This window comes from Antennarius striatus, chromosome 8, assembly GCF_040054535.1.
Source record: "Antennarius striatus isolate MH-2024 chromosome 8, ASM4005453v1, whole genome shotgun sequence".
NCBI lineage: Eukaryota > Metazoa > Chordata > Actinopteri > Lophiiformes > Antennariidae > Antennarius > Antennarius striatus.
This window is the reverse complement of record NC_090783.1, coordinates 16,059,421-16,082,500: the sequence shown is the minus strand read 5'-3', so window position 1 is coordinate 16,082,500 and position 23,080 is coordinate 16,059,421. Positions and strand designations below refer to the sequence as shown.

The following is a 23,080-nucleotide window of genomic DNA, read 5'->3' as shown; positions in this document are numbered from 1 at the left end:
TTGACCCTGCTGGAGGAGGAAAGTGCCGTAGCTCAGCCACACCGCCTTATTCAGACTAAACCGCTTCACCATCTTCTTATACAGGCCCTCCGCCTCCTGCATACAGACACAACACACACAGACATCAGCGGCCGCACGATGCAACAGTTTAGCCTCAGTCTACCATTTGAACGCACGCCGGGTCGCACCTTGATCTTTTCCGACTGTGCGTAGATGTCGGCCAGCTGTTGGTAGACGGGCATGGGCTCACAGAACTGCAGCGCCCGCTCAAACACCTTCTTCAGACTCTCCTCCGTCCCGTACATGTTCTCCAGGTTCAACAGGGCCACCCACACATTCAGCTTTTCCTGCTCTTCCCTACAAGAACAAAATCACCCTTTGCTAAAGGCTGCCTCCATCCCTCGACGCCCGCCGTGAACGTCGACGACGTTTTTGGACAGACTCGAAAACGCAATCGATCACCTGAAGGAGATGGTTTTAAGTGCCCTCTCTGCCACGGCGCGGGCCTGCTCGATCTGCGTGGCCTGGAGATGGTGAGCCATGTACTGGAGCCACAGCAGGGAGCTGTTGGGGGAAGCGAGGAGCAGTCGCTCGAACGCAGCCGCGTCCTCCGGCCGCAGGCCCGGGTCCATCAGCTGGGCCTCCCGCTGCGTCAGCGCCTTCTCTGCCGCCTTCTTCTCCTGCTCCAGCTCATGACGAGACTTCTTCTGAGGCTGGACGTCCGGAGACGGGTGGTGAGTTTGACGGGAAGTGCGTATCGATCTAACAGCAACACATTCGTATCCCAGCTCACCTTGCTGATTTGGTCTTGGGCCTCTCCGTCGCTGCTGTCCTCCTCCTGCGCCGCGGAGGCGGGCTTCAGGGCGCTTAATCCCACGTCCCACGAGAATCCTGCTGCTACCTGCAGTCTGGATGGCCCTGCTGGGGTGGGTGCCGCCTGCTGACAGAGGTGATACTCATCACTGTAAGGCATCAGGTTTGTGTGAGATCCGTACAGATAAAAAGCCGGCGAATATTTGCTTACTTTTCCTGAATCGGACCTGGGCGCCTCCTCCTCGTCTTTGTCCTCCTCTTCTCTAAAGTATACCTCCACTCCGCTGTCGTCACCGTCAGTCTTACATTTTTTGCTTTTCTTCTTCTTTAGGGCCTGGGACTCGACTTGATTCTGGCACAGGACACACAAGTAAGAGCGTTGGTGGCGTAGCAGAGATCAAACCGGTTCAAGCCCTGACATCAGAGCGCTCAAAAGAAGGAGTGAGTCATCTAAGAAGGTCGTCACTGTTTCGTATAAATGCATTTGATGAGTAACTGAATGGATTCTGGTGGGTTTTTTTTCTGTTACCTGTTCGCTCTCAGATAGCTTGCGTTTGGTCATCTTCTTCATATCGTGTTTCTTTTTCTCTTCTCCGGTCAAGCGAAGCGGAAGACCGAGAGATTCCGGGATGACGTCCGGCTTCCCGGTGTCCGCCGCGAGCAGAGACAGGTTGACCAGCTTCTCCTCTCTGTCGATACTGAAGGGAGGGGAGAAACGGCTGCTGAACTGACTCTACAAATAACTACTACCGAAACCTGCGACAGATTTTCTATCTATTGCCTCGGTTCTCATTCATTCATTTTCGAGGGTCACGGGGTTTGTTGGTATGCAGCATGAGGACGTATTCCTTTTTTTTTTTCTGTTACATTCTTACCTCAGGATCTTGGTCGTGAGCAGCATGTTGGTAGGAAGGTGTTCGGACAGGACCTTGTGATTGCTGACAAAATACTTGGTGGTATGCTGAATTTGGGCTCGTCCTGTGATGCTCCCTGACAACCTGGGAGACAAAATGAACTGAATGATGAAAATGAATGATGTCTTCGAAAAGCAGAAGAGAGGATATAAGTAGTCATGATCTTTGACAAATGGAGCCTGAAATTTAAATGTGTTGTTTCACTTTTTGGTTTTCTTTGGAGCTCAGTCTGACGCCAGAGAAATGCGAAGCTAAATTCAAGTGTTTGGTTACCTGATGAAGGTTCCATGTTCTCCAACAGAACTGATGTAACCTCTGATGATCTGACCAGCTTTCAGTCTGTCCAATGATAAAACTTCCACGTCCTTCGCCGGTTTGGCTGTTTCCGGGTTCAACCTGGAACGTTCAAAGTCACGCGTGAGATGTGTGTTCGATAAGTCTTTGTGTTTGTTAGAGAATCTCCTAGAGCCGATGAAGCCATGTCCATACCTGGAAGGTCGGAGAGACAGCTGCCACTTCCCATCTGTGTTGTCAAGGAGGAAACACCTGTGGTAAAAGAAGAGGTGAAGAATATGCTGTTATCAAGCATGGAAATACCACATTGATCGCTGGAAGTGGGGGGGGGGGAAGCAAAAAAATACTTCACAATCACAATAAAACATCGCAAAACGTAATGTGTGTGTGTACGTGTGTGTGTGTGTCCAGTGCATGTGATGCTGCTGTATCAGCTGACCTGAGCAGCTGATTCTTGCTGTATTTGTCCAACGGGTTTGATTTGTAGGCGTCGGTCAGATCGGTGACGGTGACGACTCCCCTGCCGCCGAAGGGGAGTTTGACCAGGAGACCGACGTTTGGCAGGATATTCGTCACCAGACCCAAAACGATACCACCTTTCTGGAGCTCTTGTGCACCTGGACAGACAAAAGGAAAAAACAATGGGGCAACAACAGCATATAGGCCTACAGAGCTGCATAGATTATGGACTGTATAGATTCCTTTATGCCTTTTTGTTTAGCTCCTCTTACCTGTGAGCGACAGCGTGAAGCGTTTGGGTTTGGAGCTCAGTTCCACCACTTTGGCACGGACCGCTTGGCCCAGTTTGTACTTTTTCTCTGGGTGACTCGCTTCCTGAAAATAACCACGATTTAAACAGTTGCACCTTTCTGAAATTCAGGCTCATCGGTGACGACACAAATCGATTTGAACTTACTTTGGGATCGGTGATCATGTCCAGAAGTTCGACTGTCCCAGTAACACCGGGATCAGTGGTGACCTCCAAAGATTTACTCTCTGGGTAAAACTGTTGACAGAAGTATGAAAAAAATTATTTTTTAAACTTTTCTTTTTTCCCCCGCTCATTTAAAGCGACTCGTTCCCGTCTCTAAGCCGCGTTGCTTCAGGCTGCTCACTTTTGATACGAAGCACGTCAGTTCTTCCCCGATCTTATAGCTCTTTAGTTTTTGTGCTGCTGGAACCAATTTAAAGTCTCTACTTGTGTCCAGTTTGCTGCAGGAGAAAAGGAGAAAGAATAAGATGAGGAATAAAAACCCCCATGAAACACTACTTCTTAAATTCGACACGGTTGCAGGAATGACAGGAGGTCTGATTTGATTACGACAACTTCAGGATTAAACATCACTCAGGTTACAGTACTTTATTGTCCTATGGGAATGTTGGCAGTAATAAATGGGGTAGATTGCTTTTACCTGGGTATTAGTGAGAGCTCTGGAATGGTGTAGGAAAATTTGGGATGGGAGAAGGGCAAGAATCTGAAACAAGAAATGAATAAAGTGAATTAAGCTTTAATTTAAAAATAATTCAACAAATGACAAAAAAATCAATGCGTTGACCTTTACAGGGATTTAGAAGTGAATATGAAGAATCTGTACTGGTCAGACTACTAACCTGCGACTGGAGGCTTCTCGCCCTCCGATGACCCTGCCGGTGACCTCACTCCCCACTTTAAACCGGGATGTAGGGAAGGATCCATGACGCATGTCTGCCACCTCCGACACCTCGGACACGTGGACATACGCTGAGCTTCCATCTTCGAGTGTGACTAGAATGGAGGTCGGCTTTACTGCCTGTACTTTACCCCGAAGAATTTCACCGAAACGGTGACCCTGTGAGCCCGGCTGGTTTTCGGAGGCAGTGCGCTGTCTTTTCGGAGCGCTGCGCTCCCATGACACTAGAGGGAGCCCCTGCAACTCCTCACAGCTGGGCTCCAGAACCTCAACAAACAGATTGGAACCGGGCTTCAGCTTTTCTGATTCGGTTGGAAACACATCGTTCAGGTGGCAGCTGGTTTGGATCAAGGTCAGCTGTGCCGTATCGCCGAGCGAGACGACGGCAAAGTCGTGGTTGATGTGCTGCACCGTGGCTGCGTGCCTCGATCCTTCAGTCAACTGAAAACACACAAAAATAGTTTAAAAAGAATGTTTTTTCCTTTCTACAGTAAATTAAATGTTTGATAATAGTAATATTGACTTTATCAGCAAAAAGAAAAATATGCTCACAGATTTCTTCTTCTGCAGCAGCTTGGACAGGACGGACACGTGGACGACAGATGACAGGATGTCGGTATAGAGGACGACTGCAGTGACTTTCTGTCCTGGCACCAAGTCTAAACCTGCAAACATAGCAGCAGACAGGACATTAACATTCTTTCATGTATTACTCGTAATTAAAAAAAAAAAAATTCAAGTGCTTCTGATTGAATACAAACCCGTGACATGGTGCTTGGTGGCCAGTATGGTTGCACCGCTCAGATCATCCGACTTAAAGGTGGCACCGTTGCCCGTCTCAGTCGTTACGGTCAGCTTCAGCTTCTGGCCGACGGACAGCTCAGCCAGCTGCTGGCGGAGGTCGCTGTTATCTGAGCATCGGGGACAGACAGGTTAGGGTAAATCTTCCAACGGAAGCCTGGAACGAACACATTTTAGTTTATGCATCAAGCAGGACGCTGTGACTTCGTCACACCTCTCATAGCCAGCATTTCTGTCACAGCTCTCCTCTCCTGCAGACCGTTAATGAGTCTGGTCTGGGCGTCGGAATCTGGCGCGATGACCTCCGAAACCTTCAGCGTGATCAGGAAACGCTGCTTCTCCTCGTCCACGTTACTCACTTTAGCGATCACAGTCTGGCCCACCTGGAAGGCAGCCGTGGTGTCGCTGATGAAATTGTCACTCATGGCCTAAAGGAAAGCAGAACCCAAGAATTTCAGTAGGGAACAAAAGCCTGTTTGTGGATACTGACCGATTCAAGGACGGAACAGGAAGTGTTTTACTCACAGACTTGGGTGCGAGACCAACAAGGCCGTATGGAAACTCTACAAAGACACCATAGGACATGATGTTTTTGATCCAGCCAATGAGCTGCAGTCCCACGGTGATCTCAGAGAAGTCTTTAGCAACGATTCCTTCCTCCAGCGCCCATCTCACTGTTGGCTTCTTGGTGACTGTCTTTTAACAGAGGAGCAGCTAAGGAAAACAAAGCAACCTCCTGCTGTTGAGAATCAGAAAATGTCTTCCTAAAAATGATCAGAGGTCAGTAAAATAATTCCAATGAATCCGAATCAACCGTCACTACGGAAAACAGGATACGATATTCGATTTTGTGTTGTTGAAGCACATGAGGTTTGAGATGTTGTCTCCTTCTTGCAGGCTCTCCCACAGCAGGGGGCAGTTGGACATGTGATCAGAGAGGTGCATTGTGGGTAATACTGCTCGGACATCATCAGGAAGGGTGGACACCTCCAGGCCTTTGATTGACTTTTTCAGCACCGTGGCCTCCAGCACCTACATCACACAAACACACATGTGGAGGTCAGAACAAAGCGAACGGAGACATAAATGAGAACCACAGTCCTGAAGGCTTTCACTTACCTTCCCCACCTCCAAGTAAACCTGGGGATCGACATCTTCTGCAGTGTCTCCTTCCACCACTGCCTTAAATGACAGCAGCATCTTCGCCTTGTCAGGATCACACTTCAGAACTTTAGCCTTTAACACCTAGACGACAATGAACAAACAACTCATCAGATACTCACAGAATTTTCCGCATTTTAAGGCGCACCATCAATGAATGGCCTATTTTAAAACCTTTTCAGTATATAAGGCGCACTGGATTATCAGGTGCACTGTCGGTTTTTGAGAAAATTTAAGGCTTTTATGTGCGTCTTATAGCGCAGAAAATACTGTAATGTCCAAAGACACATCAAGAAAGACATAAAAACTAAACTAAACTCAGTACGTCATTAAAGATATAACAAAATGACCGCCTCACCTGCCCCACATAGAACACCTCCTCTGGGTTGACGATGGGATCCGAGCTGAGCTCGCTGAGCGGCACCAGACCCTTGACGTCATTGTAGAAACGGAATATGCAGCCAAAGTCTTTAATGCAGACGATGTAGCCGTGGGACACGCGGCCAGGACGGGCATCGGCATAGCTCAGGAACAAGGGCAGAGAGCTTTCAATCAGGGCCTTTTTCCTTGTGAGGTACAGCTTCTTAACCTCCGGATTGACCGACAGAACCTGAAGGAACACATTCAGAACACAAATATGAAGGTGGTTTGGAAATCCGGCGAGCAGTTGGAGCTACAGCGTCCGTACTCGGTGACTTCACAGCAAAGAAATATAATAGACTCACCCGGCATTTGACTTTCATGCCCTCCACGTACTTCTTTTCCGGGTTCTTGAGGACAATATCGGACAGGTGGGTCCGCGGCACCAGGCCTTTAATGTGGTCAGACACGTGCACTATCATGCCATGATTCAGCAGGACTGACACGGTCCCCTTGGAGGAAGAGACACATGGAAGGGAGACAATGTGACAGATGAAGACTTTATAAATGTTGTGGAAAAGAGGAGCATCCCTGAACGAGTTGCAGGTTGCTGCGTTCTTACCTCAACAAGCTGTCCGGCCTGCAGGTCATGGTATCTGAAAAACGGCTTGTCGATCATGCTCCTGAAATCAAGACCATGACACCAATCAATATGCCAAGTCCGAATCGTGAGGTCCTTTCTTAACACTGATCAAGTGACACATACTTGCGCAGGCTAACAAAATGAATTTGGTCCATAGGACTAAAGTCCAGGATCCTGCAGGTGTGTTCAGGCTTGGCCATCATTCTGTTTTCATTCGTTTGCTGATGCAATTCCTTCAGGTGATTCCTCTGTTCAGAGAGACAAAGGAAGATTATTGACACTAAGTATTCGCAGGATTTCTTCATCCTATTTAAAGCATCATCTTGGCTCACATGAACAAAAGCCTTGGTTTCGTCTGGTAGTTCAAGCATGGCCCCGGACATGTGGTGCATAGCTGTTATCTTGCAGTGCTCCACCACCACACCGATTCTATCCCCTCCAGCGGGACATGGATCAACTACAGCGCCGGGGTGAACGAGGTAGCTGCGAAGGCTCAGGGCTACCAGACGGTTAGAAGGCTCTACATAGAGAACACAGGCATGCACCTGGAGGGATGGACACAAAATAGGGTTCAGTCCGCCTGACATAGACACAGGAAACAGGGAGGTAACAATCGCTGGAAAGGGGCAGCGAGGAGTTAAACAGGAATGCTGATTGGACCAGAAAAATCCTAATGGTGGGTTTTACCTCGGTTCCCTCAGCGTAGCTGGAAGTCTGACCTGGCTCCATGTGAAGGAAGTCCACCTGGCCATTGAAGCAGGACAGGAAACCAAGAATAAGTCCGTGTTTGGTCACCTGCAACACAAACATGAAGACAATCACAGTAAAACACGACCAAACTATTATTTGAATAAAAAAAGGCTAATCGACATCACATGTTAAACGATATTCCATACCTTTTTGATGGTAGCTTTAACCAGAAGACCAGGCAGAAGGTTAGAGAGGTTCCATCCCTGCTCAGATGCAGCACAGGCCTGGGCAAAGGTCGGGGGGCTGGACGAGAGGCGCACCACACGCCCATCATTCTTCACCTCCTCCACTCGAGGAGTCAGATACTGACCCACCTTCAACTCTGATCAAATTAGAACACACACACACACACACACACACGATGCATTGACCCCTCTTTGGAATCCTTTTTTTTTTATATGCTTGAGAACTTGGACCCCTGGACTATGCAAGGAGGAAGCAACTGACTGAGAACTATTTGTCAGTAAATTACAGGCAATCAAAATGTTTTTACCATACCTTCTAGATTGTTGTGTTTGTCTTTTGGTGCCTTCTTGGGAAGGAACGCTTTAGTTCCAGTGATGCCAAGGTCCACTATGTAGCCGTGATCCTCCACACTGTCCACACACCCACTCAGTACCTGAGTTGTTACATAATAATAAAAAACAGAGCATGTGAGATTAAAAATAAAACAGTGAATGTTAATTTTAATCCAGTAGTGAATCTCATTAAGGACCGACCATGCCAGCTTTGAGAGAATTTGAGGTCAGAGACTTGTTGACCAGTTTTGGATCGATCGACAGTCGAATGCTGAGGGATCCGCCTCTGGCTATGTTCAACTTGGTAATCACACACCTAAGCAGCATGCCGGGGTAGAAGAGGTGTGGCAGCGAGCAAATCTCCTGCCAAATAAAAATATAAGATATTTGATATGACAGAAAGCAGAAAAACCCCAACGATCGTACAGCGCAGACTCGCATCCTGTACGTCGCTAATGGTACGATCCATTTTCAACATTCGCAGTCCTACCTCAGTATCAGCTAATTCCAGCTGCTCAGTGAGCAGCTTTGCATACGAGTCACAGATATTCTTGATGTTGAGGAAGCCTAGGAGACCACAAGGAAGGCTGACCGTCACCTCAAAATCCGCTACCTCCTTAACACAGCCCAGCATCAGCATACCCTCGCGCACATCCTGGGAAATGCAGACACAATACACTCACAAAAGACTGTACTGAATATATGGCGGCTTTAACATCAGATCCGTCCCTGTAGATTTAAAACATTCCCTTAGTGAAAAATGTATGCATTTGTTCTGGACTAATGCATTACCTTGATATGCAGGATTTGCACACACTTGGCTGATGCATTGAGAGTTAGAGCATCTCGCTTTTCTTTATCCGTCTTTGGTTTCTTCAGCTTCTTGTTGTCATCATTAATCGATGTCTTTCTTTTCTTGGTCTCAGGTTGTTCGCTAGACTGCGGGACAAAAGCACAATGGAGAACATTTTACTGATGCCTTCTGAAGGGTATGCAAAATGAAATTAGATATATCCAAATAATGCATAGTGCTGTGGTGAAACAAAACTAGTTGGAAGGAAAATTATTCAACCCCTTTATGTATTAGGTTTATGGAAAGAATGGAAGGCTACCTTGAACAAATAGTCCACTTCTGGTCGTTGCACCTCTATTTTGCTCTCGGTGTGTTTCTTCGTCGTCGTCCCTCCTCGAGGAAAGTCCTCCTCTAATGATGCCATGTTGATGTCGTTACAGATGTCTAAGAGAACAAAGGCCACTTTAAATTAACCGACATGAATACAGTAACATTACAGAAGAATATTGTAGGTTTTATCTTTTTGAGTTGATATTAAGTTACATTCGAGCGACTCATGTATAGCAATGTAGTTTAAAAACAATTTGTGAGAATAACAGAAAGCAATCCGTATTTCTAATCCGGAATGATCTGACCGATCCCCATCTAACAACTACCTGTACAAATTGTTTAAACTGAATGCAATCCCTTCTGTTTGAATCAATGATCGCACCAAATGCACGAGACTCGAGCTCTGTGTTTAAACAATACGAGCAAGTTTGCCAGTAAATAATATATGTAAGATATAGATTTAATATATATTTAAATGGTAAAAAACAGATTTTAGCTATAAAATCCTTACATTAAATCTCCAGCATGAGGACGTGAAAACTCACGTTTCTTAGCAGGCGTCCATGTTTGTAACCCGGAAGAAAAACCTACATAGGCGTGTCTATTTTTGACCAATCACAGACGAATATAATGATAGAGCGCAGTATTAACCAATCAAGAGAGAGTTTAGTGATTGACACTATTTTAGACAAATCCTGACACACCTTCGGAGGTGACTTCCTTGCGAATTTATCGTCGCGGACTCCTCTGAAGGGCACTTGTCTTGTTCTGTTGGCTTCGTTTGCTGAAGGTAAAGAATATCAATCGCATTTTGAAACTAGGAACTCTACACTCTTTGGTTTTGAGGATGTGAAGTAGGCAGCACCCATATTATGGGGGTCTTTGCTGGAAGTGTCATTTAGCTACCGGGCTAACATCAACTAAATATCAAGTGAGCTACTGTTGGCTAGCAAACCATGCATCAATGACCGATCAAAGTCAGTCTGAAAAGCCCAGGATTAGTCCATCAGTCAGTCAAAATCTTATTAAATGTTACTTGTCAACCTAAATCTATTAAATCACAGGGGGAAATGTTGTTTGCAAAGTCTTGACGTTTTATTAGTGTAGCGTGTGAAGCTAAGTACCGCTAAAATTACGTTCGATCATGCACTGGCCCGACTAGAATGACTGTATTTAGCATTGAATTATTGCATTTATCCTACATTTTCTCAATTATTTAAAGATGTAGGCCTAATATATGTAAGGTGCAATTGTAAATCATTTTACAGACTTATTCACGTTTGTGTGGATTGAATAATATACTATACATGATGGAAAGTCATCCGCCCATCAGTCATTCATTTTCCTTGTCCTAAAAGGAGCTTGTTCATGAAATAACTAATCACCTTCTTTCTCCTGCTGGTAGGACCACTATAAATCTATTATGGGAGGACATGAAATTGGAAACGAAGCCCAGTTTACTGGCTTTGCCAAATACTTCAATACACAGACGATAATGGGAAGGAGGAACGTAAGTTGTAGAAATGCATAAGGTGCATTTTCATATTTGATTGCCAAATATTTTCATGCTATGAATTCATTCTTTTTCCCCTCAGTATGTTTTGGCCACATATGCAACTATAGCTGGCATCGTCCTTTTCTTTAAACTAAAGCCCAAGAAACAGGCCGCCATCAAAGAACAGTGATCATGTAAGTGCATCAAAGTAGCAATATTCTATTCACTGACAAATCCACTTCAACTTTTAATGTCACTCCATTGTGTTACCTCAAGTATCTTTGTGTTTTCACAGGTGTCCCTTCTGACCATCAGGTTTTAGCAGCAAAGAATGGAGGAAGCCGCTGGACGTCATGTGAAAATTATTGCTTTTTTTCCATGTTAATAAAGATTATATCTGGCCAAAACATTTTTTATTTACAGTAAAAACCAGTATAAAAGACTTATGTTACACAAATATTAGACATGTCATGAACAACGCTGTGAAATCATGGCAGTAATTTAAAAAACAAAACAAAAATCAGTCAACAGTGTCACTTTTCAGAACTGAGGACATATCTGAATCTCTCTGACTTTGGGGCAGATCAGGAGTCCACTAACTCAGTTTGCATCTTTATTCAGCTCCTGACCTTTTCTAGATGTAATCATTTGAACATATAGTTATATTCCTAACTGGGACTCGTCATTTCGGAGGCTCAGGGTCCAAAATGCTTTAATTTTCTGTCAATTATTTTACTATCTCATGGATTGTAGGATCCAGCAGTAAGCAAAAGGTTCCTGCGGGTGAAGTGGAGGTGTATAACAGTTGTGGATTTAGATGTATAGGTGCCCAATAAAAGTTCCTGGGAGTTGTCTTGTAGATGTATGTATCCTGTGGCTGCTGTAAAATCATCAGTCTCTAAATCATCAAATGCCTTCATAGCATCCCACAGACGAACTGTGTTGTCCATGGAGCCTAGGAAAACAACAATACATTAATAAAAGACATTATGTACTGAATTGTTAGACATTCAACTGATTTAAATTTAAGAGATGTAGGTCACCCACCTGACGCAAGGATCTCGCCATCTCTACTGAACTTGAGGCTGTAGATGGTGTCTGTGTGGCCTTTAAGCTCTCCAACCATGAGTCCATGACCGATGTCCCACAGGAGGACTCTGCCGTCTGTCGCTCCCGACGCCAAGAACTTACCGTTGGGAGAGAACGCCAGCGCATGGATGGGACCCTGTGGAAATTAAGACAGACTCAGAAGTGGATTCTGCAGCTGAGGAGTTAAGAGCTGCAACTTCAGGTGTAACAAATATCTGAATAGGTTTCACAGTAGAAAAAGAATGAACGAAGTGTGTAGGAGGTGGATTTAACATCACTTATGTAATGTTTAAATACTTTTAACAGATTTGGTTGCGAAGATCCCACTCATACTGAAGTGTGAGATAGCCGACGCTTAGCCCCACAAAAGGGATGTCTGCTGGCTCGTCTGACCTTGTGACCGGTGAATATACGGACACAGTTTCCACTCAGGACATCCCAGAGCCGGATGGTGCGATCAGACGACCCCGTGGCGACATAATTGGAGTTGGGATGAAAGCGGGTGCATGTGACATCAGCTAGGTGACCGGAAAACATCCGCAGGGGCTGGTAGTGATCTGTTGCCCACAGACTGTTGGAAAGACAGAGAGAGAGAGAGCAACACAGACAAATGAGATTTGCAAATTATGATTACTGAGGGGTGATTCACTCAGTCCTGTAAGTCCTTACCGGGCAACTCTGTCATGTCCCCCAGAAACAAAATAGTACCCATGAGGGGAAAACTGGGTGTCCCACACTGGGTAGTTGTGGCCTTTATAGCCCACAAGACAAGTAAAGGTTTGGAGACTCCACAGCCTAATCGTACCATCTTCAGAACTTGACAACAAGTAGTTTCTGAAAATTAGAAGAGGAGGATCAAAAGACAGTCCTGTGTGGCTAAAAGATCAGTATTGTACTAAAAATAGTTTGAATGCAGTAATAATAGTAAAGCTTAATATTTATCTGTTACCGTGCATAGATATTAGGCTTGAACCGAATGAATGAATGTTAATTTTGAATTCCCTAAACGTTTCAACATGGAAGGAGTTCTACCTGTCTGGACTGAAGCTGATGCCATACACTGGACCGCTGTGTCCGTAGAGGATCTTTGACTCACTGGCCGTTTTTTCATCCATGATCCTTTCCAGCACGTCGTCTGACTCTTTGTCGATCAGATTCAAGTCTGCAGAGACACAACAGTGTGAAATGATCCATGTGAGAGGAAGCCAAGATAACACACAGGCAGGTTACCAGACATTCATCATTCCCCGTACCTGCGGCAGACTTAACCTTGCGGAGCTTTTTCGGCGTGACGCTCCACACTCGCACCGTGGAGTCGGCGAAGCCTCCCGCAATCAGGCTGGAGTCGTCTGTGAAGTCCACCGCTGTCAGACCCTAAAGGGAGAAAAGAAAGATTTATCCTTACAACATAACTTGGCAGGTCTCTTCCACTTCCTCACAACATGTCAGGCATGAGTTGTTACCTGGTACGCGTTGAGAAAAGAGTAGAAGCAGATGGAGGGGAGGTTATCTGGTCCCAGGCGGATCCTCTTAGTCGCCTCCTTCATGTACATGATCTTATCCAGCTTGTCAGAATCCTTCAGCTCTGGCAGAGGTATCCTGAGAAACCGGGAATTGGCAGTCGAGGTTTGAAAGTATCAGTCATTGAATGGTTACATGACATTAAAGTCATTCTCCAATATTACAACTAAGTCCTGACCCTAGCGCTGTACCTACCTCGTCTGTGAAGGTGCATTAGGGTCCTGCTTCTTGCTCTTGGAGCCCATGCTGTCCTTTTTGGGTTTCTTCTTCTTGGGTTTACCCTCCTCGTTCTCTGCCTCCTCATCTTCATCATCGAGAGGCAGCTCGATTTCGGGCTCTTTCAGCAGACCATAATAAACCTGATAACAAAAGGAGAACAAGTAAGGAATTGTCTGTTTGTTTCAAAATAAAACCCATCCTGATTACGTCATTCAGAATTGGCGCATAAATCCAACCTTAGCCTTATTGGCCTCTCGCTTGGCCTCTCCAGCCAGGCTGCCAGACATGGCATCAATCTGGTTTTTGCTGCGCGGCATGCCATCAAAGATATCGATGTAGAGATGCTCCTGGATGATGTTCCATATCTGGTTGTTCTGGCGCTCCTGGAGGTGCCTCTTCAGCAGCTGGTAGGAGTCACGGGAGATACGCAGCACAAACTTGCTGGTCCGGAAGTCCAGCAGAGTCTCGTTGCCCCTCATGTGCTCCTTCTTGGTCAGGCTGGACAAAACACGTAAGTCGTCTTCGTAGTAGCACTCCTGATCTCCGCTGAACCTGAGGCGGAAAGAGACACCAGGTACAAGGTGGGTCAAATGTTTCTAAAAATTAGTGGAGTTAGTTCTGTACAGCTGGAAAGATGTGAAATATCAAAAAAACTCACTTATCAAAGAAAGCCTTGGCCTCGTTTTCATGACTGTTGTACACCAGCTCCAGATACATGTGTACAAACAGTGGGTAAAAAACCTGGGAAAGTTCAGCCCGATGACAGTCCAAGACCGATTCTATGAACTTCTTCAAGCCCTTGTAATAAACCTCATATAGAGCCGGGTCGCCCTGCTGGCTGTAAGCGGACAGAACCACATTGACGTCTGGCTGGTCCTCACTAGGAGCTGTGGAGAAACACGTTCAGGTGAGATGTGTAACTGATCAGTGTTTGTCAAATGAAGCTGTTAAAATCAGTATGATGTCACATTAGGTTTTTGTTAGAAATGAGAGTAAGATTGTTGACATAAATCCAGAGAACCAGAGGACCTCTCTAAAGCCATAGTACAAACAATGGAAGGTTTAGTGCACTAAAACAATTTGACAAAAACATTGACGTATTTCTGCGTAGGTTCTTGATAATCCAGGTGAGGGTAAATCAAAAACAGCTAAAAAAAAAAAAAAAAAAAGACCAACCTAAACGACTTGTTTAGGGTTGGTTGAAGATGTTTTCCCTCTCATCAAGAGGCTTCTTCAGTTCTGACTGATGGGTAGACAATCCAGATAATGACGCTCCCGTCGGAGCAGAAAACAAACAACCGAAACCACCAAAAAAACAAGTCTCCTTAGGGTCGTTACTATTCATCGATCACTGTTGTTTTAAGTCAGGGCAGACAGATTGTTGGAGGGAAAAACATCTCTGAGCAGAGGAGGAGAAGGACGACACCATCGATCAGCCACCCACAACTGCAGGTCTGACCTCCATCCCCAGAAACCATAGCAACCATTTACACCTGGGTGCATCTCACCATGACGGTAACGACCCAACGAGACTCTTGGTCTTGGTGGTTGGGTCAGTCAACGTTCAACAAAACGTCAACTCCCTTTGTGAAACTTTCACCTACTAAATCAGGTACTTTGTGTTTTATAATCCTGATCACTAAAAAAAACCCAACACAATCGTAGTGCTCCACTGGGGACACACTCCAGCCTAACTCGTGGTGATGTGATCGTGACTTTCCCGCCGTACCTTTGGTTGGCGCCGGAGCTACAGCGGAAGACGACACGGTCACTCTGCTGAGGAGAGAGCTAGCATCCGCGCCGTCCGCGTCCGCACTGCGCCCGGCATCACCCGTGGCTTCTCCGGAGGAATCGCCTCCCTTCGAATCCAGGGAATCCTCCGGTAATCCAGCTTCACGTCGCAAAATGTCGACAGACTCGCTCAGTTTGTTCTTTTTCAGGAACTGCAGGACCGCCAGAAGCGTCTGCTGGTCCACGGAGGTTCCCGCCGCGGTACTGTTCCCCTCAGCCGGTGTAGTGGGCGCCGGGGACGGGGAGAGGATTTTCCCGTCGTTTGCGTTGTTGTTATTTCCACCGCCATCCTCCGACGGTTCGGTTTTTATGTCTTTTTTGTCAACCGACTCGACCAGACTACCTTGTACGGCCGCCATTTTCAAAATGAAATGCGCATGTGCGAAGTTTGTCAACGTAACGCGACTACTATACAAGACTGGCTCACCGGATTGGTTCGCTGTGTTATTACGTCACAGCATTCACCCCAGAAGTCCCGCCTCCACAGACACCATTGTCGGTGCCGGTGGACAATTTACTCCACAAAGCAGGAGACTGATTTGTGGAGTAAATTGAATTAAATCTAAAAGTATAGCTCGCTTTGTTTGAAAACAATTTTCATATTACCTCTGCTTTTTCACCTCATGTAATTTGATTTGATTTTTTTTTTTTTTTAGGTAAACTGAATTTTATAGTTTAAGGTTATTTCGTTTTAGGAGGTGAAGTAGGAGTATTTCTTCAAAATATCTATATGTGTTTCCTATGGATTGTAAATCGTGATTAAATGTGTACCAGTTTGCACCAGATGGTGGCATCTTGGTTTCACATAACCTCTGTCTAGCCTGGAACGCCCACCTGGATGTCCATCCTGATGCTAAAGAAAATAGAGCTGCCATGAACAATTAGACTCAACATCACTTCATCTTCTTGTACTTTCACTGATGAACTTATTGTTTTGTTCATGAAAAAAGTACTGTATAAAGAAAAGACTCTACCACCACATGGTCCTAGATGCCAAGGTGACATCTTACAGTTTTGTTCTGTCTAACCACAAGAACTAGCGCACTTAAGAGACAAATTTGTGTTCATGGTATCATCTTTTTCACTGTATTATATGATTTTTCAAATTAATTGCATAATAAATAAAACTTATATATTCTTCTATTCCCTTTATTTGATATGCAAATTATTGATATCAGAAATACAATAAGATGAGGAAGATACAAGTTTTTTGAAATAGTAATGTGGACCTGATAAATGATAAAAAGTTTAATAGACAATTTGTGAAGAGGATCAGTACAAGACAGACTAAATGTAGGTATCAGCAGTATTCACTTTGCATTTTGCTGAGGCTGATTTTCTCTCTGTAAGCAATATTACAACGTATTCAGTTTATGACAGGTGTGATATAGTCATAATGGCGCTGACTTGGCGTCTTTGAAAAATTTCAAAGTCAGTGAAGGTGAAATGTTTGTTCACTGTTTCAGTACTTTTTATATCTTACAAATTGTAATATCCGGTATGAACAACATGAAAGATAACATATGTAAAATTTTATGCTTCATAGTTTTAAAATTTGTGAAAAGATTTTCTATTTATTTAAAATTATTTAAAAATTGCAAATTTGTCATTTTTGCTTTATTGTCATGCAGGTTTCCACATGCAAACAATTTCTCAACTGTTTTGATACAAAACAATAATGTAGCAAGAGGAACTGAAAAAAAATAGACAAATACAAAAAAATATATTTAAAATAGAACAAAAAGCACAAAAGTATAAATTAGGACAACATACTGAAGCTCCTCTCATGGTGAGACTTGGTTGCACTGGAAACAGTGAAAAGCCAGCAGCAGGTTTGTCGTCTACAGTCAGGAGGGGGACAAAAGAAAGGTTCACAGCTGAAGCAGCAGGGCGTTGTGTAACATTGCAGTGGCGTTGCTCTGGTGGAGACATGGGGGTGGGGTGGGTGGTTGGTTGGTGGATTAAGAAGACGAAATCAGTATCACAGGGTGTGGTCATCAGGCTCGTTGTGTGTGTGTGTGTGTGTGTGTGTGTGTGTGTGTGTATTGCTGAATAAGGAGTGTGAATGCATGTTTCTCAACATGGGATGAGATGTGGGATCATTACCACAGAAGACTGGGTGGCTCTTATAGAACAATATGATGGAAGATGAAATGCATGACAGCAGATTTCTCTGCTGCACAGACTGTTGCATAAAGGGATCCGTGTGCTTTTACTTCCCTTCATTGTTGTGTTTAGGTGCTTTTATTTTGAAACCTATGAATAATGGAAGACAATGAAGATGGACAAGGCAATCTTCTCTAGATGCCTTAATGTTTCGAGGGAACTCAGCTATGTTGGCATTGATTTGAAATAAATGTGAGTGATTGCATTCAGCAACCAGCTGGAGGAGTGAGAGGTGTGGGAAGAGACTGAAAAAAATTCAATCAAACAGTCAGCGTATTTGTAGCATTGGGAGTCCGACACTTTATACATTTCATTGGAAATGATTATTTTGCTTCAGGGTAATATTGTGTTGTTGTTTTTACTTACGGTTTCACCTGGATCATCTAATTTTAACATTCTAAAATTCTAATATATTTATGTCTGCTTTTCTTCACAGCCAGTAGAGTAAATACATTTTTCTTAGAGTCACAATAATATTTTATTTCCGGTGCTGACTCTTCTACAGTTCATGGCAACCTCCTTGTGCTGCCCTGAGATTATGAAACTGCTTTTGGTTTGTTCCTCTTGTCCACTTCTCACTGAGACATTTGGGTTTTAAACTGACTTCACAGTCACCAATGCCAACCTTTTGTCCTCCAGAATTCCCACTTTTTTTTTTTGGCAGTGTTGCCTTATTTTCAGTTCGAGCTGCTCCCACGTTCTCACTCTCCCAAATGAAATCGCTACCAGAGAGAGGTGGGGAGATTCAAGTCCGCTCCAATCCCCCTTTGACATCTCATGATTTTTGCTCATGTTCATGGCTGTGTGTGATGAAGCTGGAGGATTCTCTCACCAACACCCCCCATCCCTCTCCGTGTCTGCAGGGTGTGGCTATACCCAGTAGAGACAGCTGAACCCAGAAATAATAATAACCACACTGTTAATTTATCCCTGATGTCTCCATCGTCTTAAGATCCAATACTTTATAAGCATTATAGAGTATATTACAAACCAAACATTATAAAATTAGAGCTATGCATGTGCTATTATCACACAATGTTCATGCTTTTGTCATTTTCAAGTCAATTCATGCCGTATCAGTAATTGCTATTTGAGTTCTCATTCATAAGCTTCTATCCGACGGACTGTTTCTATCCCTGACATGCACCAGTGATTTAAATTAAAGGGCTGATGCTTTTTCTTTTCGTAGTTATTGTGTATCAGGAGGAGCTGCCCAGTAATGGCTGGTCCCCTCAAAATGTAATACATGTGGGCTTGTAAAAACGTCCTCTGATGAGATATGAGTTGAGGTTCCCCCACCCCCGGTCCCAGACCTGTGAAAATGAACTAGATGATGTGAAGGGTTGGCTCTAATGAAAACATCCCAGGGAGGATTCACATTAGGTTGATACGTTTTACCTTATAAATTGAATCATAAAGCAATAGTTACATGATAAAAGCTCTCGTTCATTTAAGGAAGCCCTCCTTTGCGGCAAAGTGTGAACGTGCATCTAGAGTGTGAGATGGTGATTAAATCTGGAGGGAGTAGACTAGGGTGTGGCAGATTTCTGGTTGCATCCAGTGTTTTTACGCTGGATTTTAACTTGTGTGTGCGTGTGTGTGTGTGTGTGCAACAAACAATGAAGTCAAGCTGCATTTGCAAATGGCATGAAATGAATCCAACATCTCTAGAAGATTCTTAGGATGATACGCTTTTTAGTTAAAGCCATACATTTTCCAAAAGATCAACTACATCCTGTTGGACTCTGTGTAGATAGTCCACATATTAAATGATCAATTAGTGTTCCCTTGTCTTGCTGTGTGTCTGTCCTCTCTTCACATGCATGTGTTACTGTTGTTTAGGTTGGAGCATCCACAATCAGCCATAGCGTGTGTGAAGCAGAACATCTGTAATGCTTACCCGCATGTTTAAATACTGCAAGTCTTTTGCCTTTTAGGTAACACTGCCTGCTTTATTTCTGAGTGGTAAATGGCCATAGAACAGCAAAATCCGCCACTGAGGTTCACCGGTAAATAATTCATGAGGCGTGACTCTCAGAAGAGGTGGAAAATGCAGGAGAAGCAGAGAGGGAGGGAGCGAAAAGAGAAGAAAGAGGGTGGAGTGGTGAAAGCAGCCCAGTGGGTGGGATGGTGAGACGGTCAGGGAATCGATGGGGTGGAGCGGTATCAAGGCAGGGTGGACGGTAGCATTAAAATCTGACAGCTGGTTGGCAGAGAGGCAAGGATAGAAAGTCAAATCAGACTGAGAGACAACTGTAAGCAGGGTGTGAAGCATGTGAGCGAAACGGCTAATGAAGGAAGCTAACCACGGAGCCAGTGATGTAAGAGAGCAGAGACAGATAAGAGAGAAATTCTCCTCCGGTAACCATTAGCAACGAAGAAGAATGGCATCTTCACCCAGTTGAATCACACTGAGATGAAGCTTTGAAGAAGAGATGCACTTATCAACGTACTTCCTGAAGCAGATTCTTAGATTAAAAAACCTAACAACAACAAAACAACTCCTTTCACACCAGATATATCAGGAAACTTAGGGATGGAAATCCCTGCGTTAGGATTGGCATCAAATTCTTTGAAATCCATCTTTTAGTTGTCAGAACTCACTCAAGCCTCTAAGTTCAAAGTGTTTTCGGAAAGCCTCTGATCCTGTGGTTTTTCTAGCAGAGGCTGCACTTATTTCCATCGGTCTGTGAGGTGTGTGGACGACGGTGCGTTCAGGCCCATCCGTGTGTGCGTGCATGCATGAATCTTAGAGGCTTTTGCTCATCCAAGCAGACTAATGGGTGTGAAGGCAGAGCTGTGTCACCAGAGATCTCCATTTTGGGAGATGAAATGTGGGAAGCTTGCATTATTCACTAGTGACCTAACTAGGGAGCGGATGCTGCGCTGCCTGCCTTATGGATGGGCGTTGGCAGGTCCTCCAAAGAAAAAATGCTTAAAGCTCGAAGTGGGGAAAATCTCATTTGTCAACATAAAATGATTTTTTGTTTTATTTTTTTGTTTTTTTGTTTTCAGGCATTCATTTTCAAAAGTTATGGAACTCCTCTTTCAAAAAACATCTATTTGATTTTCATCATGAAGTTGTTATTCTTCTCCTCATCAAAATATTTCAGTCAAGATATAATAATTGTTTAGCAGGAGGTGTCAGTAATCAATTTTCTTATTCGTGTTATTTCATAGCGAAACAAAATAAGGTAAAATATATTCCAAATATACTCCAGAAATTTCTTACAGAAATTCGTCTTTCTGAAGACAAGCAACTTCAATTATTTGGGTTTATTATGTGTTGAGTCTACTGGATCTAAATGTTATTTATTATGAACATTTTGCTTATATGTCCAAAATTTTATCATAAAAAAGTTGGTGATGGTACAGCAATATCCCAGCATGCAATGTTGTGGCAACCAAAATGAGGTCATGTCCAAAACCTTCAAAACTTCTACAGAGAATTGACACAACTTATTGTTTGCATTGGTACATTATTAGCCCAGGTTACCATGGATACGTGTCAGGCAGGTAAGAGTGCACGTCAAAAGCTGCATTCTAACCGTCATCAATTATAACTGTGTTTATTGTCTTCCATATTCCCTGTTTCCTGTCATAACTGTTAACAATGTTTCTTGGTATAATTTCCTACATATAATGGTCGTGTTTGCTTTAACATGGGTTGTACATTAGGTGTTGTCAATAAAGTTGCAATAAAGCACAGCTAAACTTTAATATGCATATGTATAGTACATAATTGTGTAACCCCCCAATCAATGAGCAGCAGCAGATGGCATTTAAATTTTCTGCACAGCCTGTCCTCTTTCTGCTTAAGCGTTCTCTCTGTTCCCTCCCACGCAGGTTCTGTCATTAGAGATCTGAGCTGGCACTTTAGCCCCACACCCCAGTGTGGGTCCTTCACTGCACAATGATTAGCAGGTACTTTATCACTATAAATAATGCAGGCCCCGACTAAAACTAACAAGGCAGCGCCGCGCTGTGAGGCGACATAACAAACTCCCACCAAGAAGAGAGTAGAGTTCAAAAGCAGCATTTTACCTTGTGATTATTTGATGCAACAAAAGCTCTACATGACATGATTACTGGTGATGTTGTCATAGTTATCGTTACTGAACCACATGGTGTCATTACACAATGAAGGATTCGCTAATAGACAAAGCACTGAGAATGACCTCTGTCCTTTTCAGATAGCAACCCCGTCCAATGAGCAGGTCCAAAGATTATTATTACACACACACACACACACACACACACACACACACACACACACACACACACACACACACACACACACACACACACACACACACACACACACACACACACACACGGCTGTGATTGTAAGAAAAAGAGGTTGCTTCCAGTCTGCTAAACATTAGCGCCCCGGCAGTCAAAGCCTCGATCAATAATTACAAGTGGTGATATAAGGATTTTAGAGAAAAATAATTTAGGTTTTTTTTGTGATTCTCATTTATTTTTTTACTAAATCACCTGTAGGTTCACAATGTGTATTGTGGCAGCTCTTCAGTCAGTGAGGACGTACCAGAATAATCAGAAGAATAAAAAATGTATATATTAATTTCTCATTTTCTTGAGGTCTCCCCTCATTAATTAGAATAATGTAATGAGGATATTCACACCTCTCTCATGTAGTGTGTGTCACATATGTGGGAAATATTCTCCTCGAGCATCCATGACAATAACCTGGCTGTTGAAACGTCCCTTCCTCACACATAGCCAGCTCAGATAAATTCCGATCTGCCGATGGGATCAGGACTAAATCCTCATTCGATCTGTGTACAGGAACACTTTTCATTGTGGGTTATCTGTTCATTGGTAGGAAAGGACACGCCGATTTTCATTCAGCTGCCTGCTCTCCAGGAAAACTGAACGTATAGTTGTCAAAAATGATAAACAGGCAAATGAACAAACACACCTCTTTCATGCCAAAGCAATGCTCTTTGTTCTCCTTGAGGAGTGTATGTGTGTGGATGTATGGACGGCCACAAACCAGGGGATGGGGGCGGGCCAGGATTTCCTTTGTTACCACCATTTGATGTCATGAGGAAGGGGGGTGGACAGGGTGATGGGAATGTCCTTGGGGAGTGACCTAACTATGCAAACACACCCACGGACAGATGTGTGGTGGCACACGCCTCATGTCGGTAGGTTCTCATGATGCAGATTTCACCTACAAATGTGTTTACCCGCTGATAAGAGGGTAAGCAATCAACAGATTTAAGTATTTTTTTTCCATTTTAAATACAGCTGTAGGAACCAGCAAGCAGAATTTATTTATTTATAGGAAAAGTTATAAAAGGAAATTTTGATTTGGATTCAAACCCATTTCACACAGGAATTACATAAAATATTCATAGAATCTTTTAAGTAATATTTAAAATTGCCCTTATAGAATAAAGCAGAACCAGAGAGATGATTATTTCATATCTTTCTTTCATGGAAGTTTAATGTTCATTTATATTATACAGTGCACTGACATGACTCAAACTTGGAAAGGTAATTAGTCAGTATAATTAGCATTTCCTTTGACATTTTTCATCTCCCTGAGCAGTAATGTAATGTCTTCACCGTCAGATAGCCCCTAATAATCCTGTTTGATGAAAAGAAGACATGAACACCACATTACATCTCGTCCATCGATGGAGGTCACATCCTCTCACCGCCTTCCAAACTATAACGTAAAGAAGATGCTTCAATTCACTTCAATTCACTTCAATTCAATTGG

At 43.8% G+C, this 23,080-nt stretch overlaps 3 protein-coding genes across 5 annotated transcripts in view; 1 reads left to right on the top strand and 2 right to left on the bottom strand.

Annotated features, from left to right (window-relative positions):
* pdcd11 (programmed cell death 11) overlaps positions 1–9,617 on the bottom strand; it is a 12,215-nt gene extending 2,598 nt beyond the window's left edge. Inside the window, exons 1-34 of one of the 3 annotated variants that reach the window (XM_068322433.1) lie at positions 9,559–9,617; positions 9,037–9,161; positions 8,717–8,863; positions 8,415–8,579; positions 8,126–8,287; positions 7,905–8,025; positions 7,553–7,728; positions 7,344–7,451; positions 6,989–7,201; positions 6,780–6,904; positions 6,636–6,696; positions 6,379–6,525; positions 6,012–6,263; positions 5,612–5,737; positions 5,330–5,524; positions 5,018–5,188; positions 4,707–4,920; positions 4,453–4,602; positions 4,244–4,356; positions 3,633–4,132; positions 3,434–3,496; positions 3,137–3,233; positions 2,938–3,027; positions 2,753–2,855; positions 2,461–2,638; positions 2,217–2,273; positions 2,001–2,123; positions 1,689–1,811; positions 1,343–1,511; positions 1,025–1,165; positions 794–940; positions 463–713; positions 189–357; positions 1–96 (exon numbers count right to left, since the gene is read on the bottom strand). The exon at positions 1–96 is cut by the window's left edge and continues 58 nt beyond it. In XM_068322433.1, coding sequence (XP_068178534.1) covers positions 1–96; positions 189–357; positions 463–713; positions 794–940; positions 1,025–1,165; positions 1,343–1,511; positions 1,689–1,811; positions 2,001–2,123; positions 2,217–2,273; positions 2,461–2,638; positions 2,753–2,855; positions 2,938–3,027; positions 3,137–3,233; positions 3,434–3,496; positions 3,633–4,132; positions 4,244–4,356; positions 4,453–4,602; positions 4,707–4,920; positions 5,018–5,188; positions 5,330–5,524; positions 5,612–5,737; positions 6,012–6,263; positions 6,379–6,525; positions 6,636–6,696; positions 6,780–6,904; positions 6,989–7,201; positions 7,344–7,451; positions 7,553–7,728; positions 7,905–8,025; positions 8,126–8,287; positions 8,415–8,579; positions 8,717–8,863; positions 9,037–9,141 — 5,058 coding nt within the window. In that variant the 5' untranslated portion in view covers positions 9,142–9,161; positions 9,559–9,617. The remainder of the gene's footprint in view (positions 97–188; positions 358–462; positions 714–793; positions 941–1,024; positions 1,166–1,342; positions 1,512–1,688; positions 1,812–2,000; positions 2,124–2,216; positions 2,274–2,460; positions 2,639–2,752; positions 2,856–2,937; positions 3,028–3,136; positions 3,234–3,433; positions 3,497–3,632; positions 4,133–4,243; positions 4,357–4,452; positions 4,603–4,706; positions 4,921–5,017; positions 5,189–5,329; positions 5,525–5,611; positions 5,738–6,011; positions 6,264–6,378; positions 6,526–6,635; positions 6,697–6,779; positions 6,905–6,988; positions 7,202–7,343; positions 7,452–7,552; positions 7,729–7,904; positions 8,026–8,125; positions 8,288–8,414; positions 8,580–8,716; positions 8,864–9,036; positions 9,162–9,558) is intronic. The other 2 variants (XM_068322435.1, XM_068322434.1) reach the window with 2 other exon arrangements.
* Positions 9,618–9,738: 121 nt separating this feature from the next.
* atp5md (ATP synthase membrane subunit k) lies at positions 9,739–10,988 on the top strand. The gene is made up of 4 exons (XM_068321355.1): positions 9,739–9,837; positions 10,453–10,557; positions 10,643–10,736; positions 10,838–10,988. Exons 2-3 carry the CDS (start codon positions 10,471–10,473, stop codon positions 10,730–10,732), a joined length of 177 nt encoding a protein of 58 aa, XP_068177456.1. The 5' UTR covers positions 9,739–9,837; positions 10,453–10,470; the 3' UTR covers positions 10,733–10,736; positions 10,838–10,988.
* Positions 10,989–11,181: 193 nt separating this feature from the next.
* taf5 (TAF5 RNA polymerase II, TATA box binding protein (TBP)-associated factor) lies at positions 11,182–16,219 on the bottom strand. The gene is made up of 11 exons (XM_068321354.1): positions 15,101–16,219; positions 14,030–14,258; positions 13,608–13,923; positions 13,348–13,511; positions 13,095–13,230; positions 12,885–13,005; positions 12,664–12,793; positions 12,301–12,465; positions 12,025–12,202; positions 11,590–11,767; positions 11,182–11,497 (listed from the first exon to the last, which is right to left on the bottom strand). The coding sequence occupies exons 1-11, from the start codon at positions 15,519–15,521 to the stop codon at positions 11,283–11,285; spliced, it is 2,253 nt and encodes a 750-aa protein (XP_068177455.1). The 5' UTR covers positions 15,522–16,219; the 3' UTR covers positions 11,182–11,282.
* Between the last annotated feature and the right edge of the window lie 6,861 nt (positions 16,220–23,080).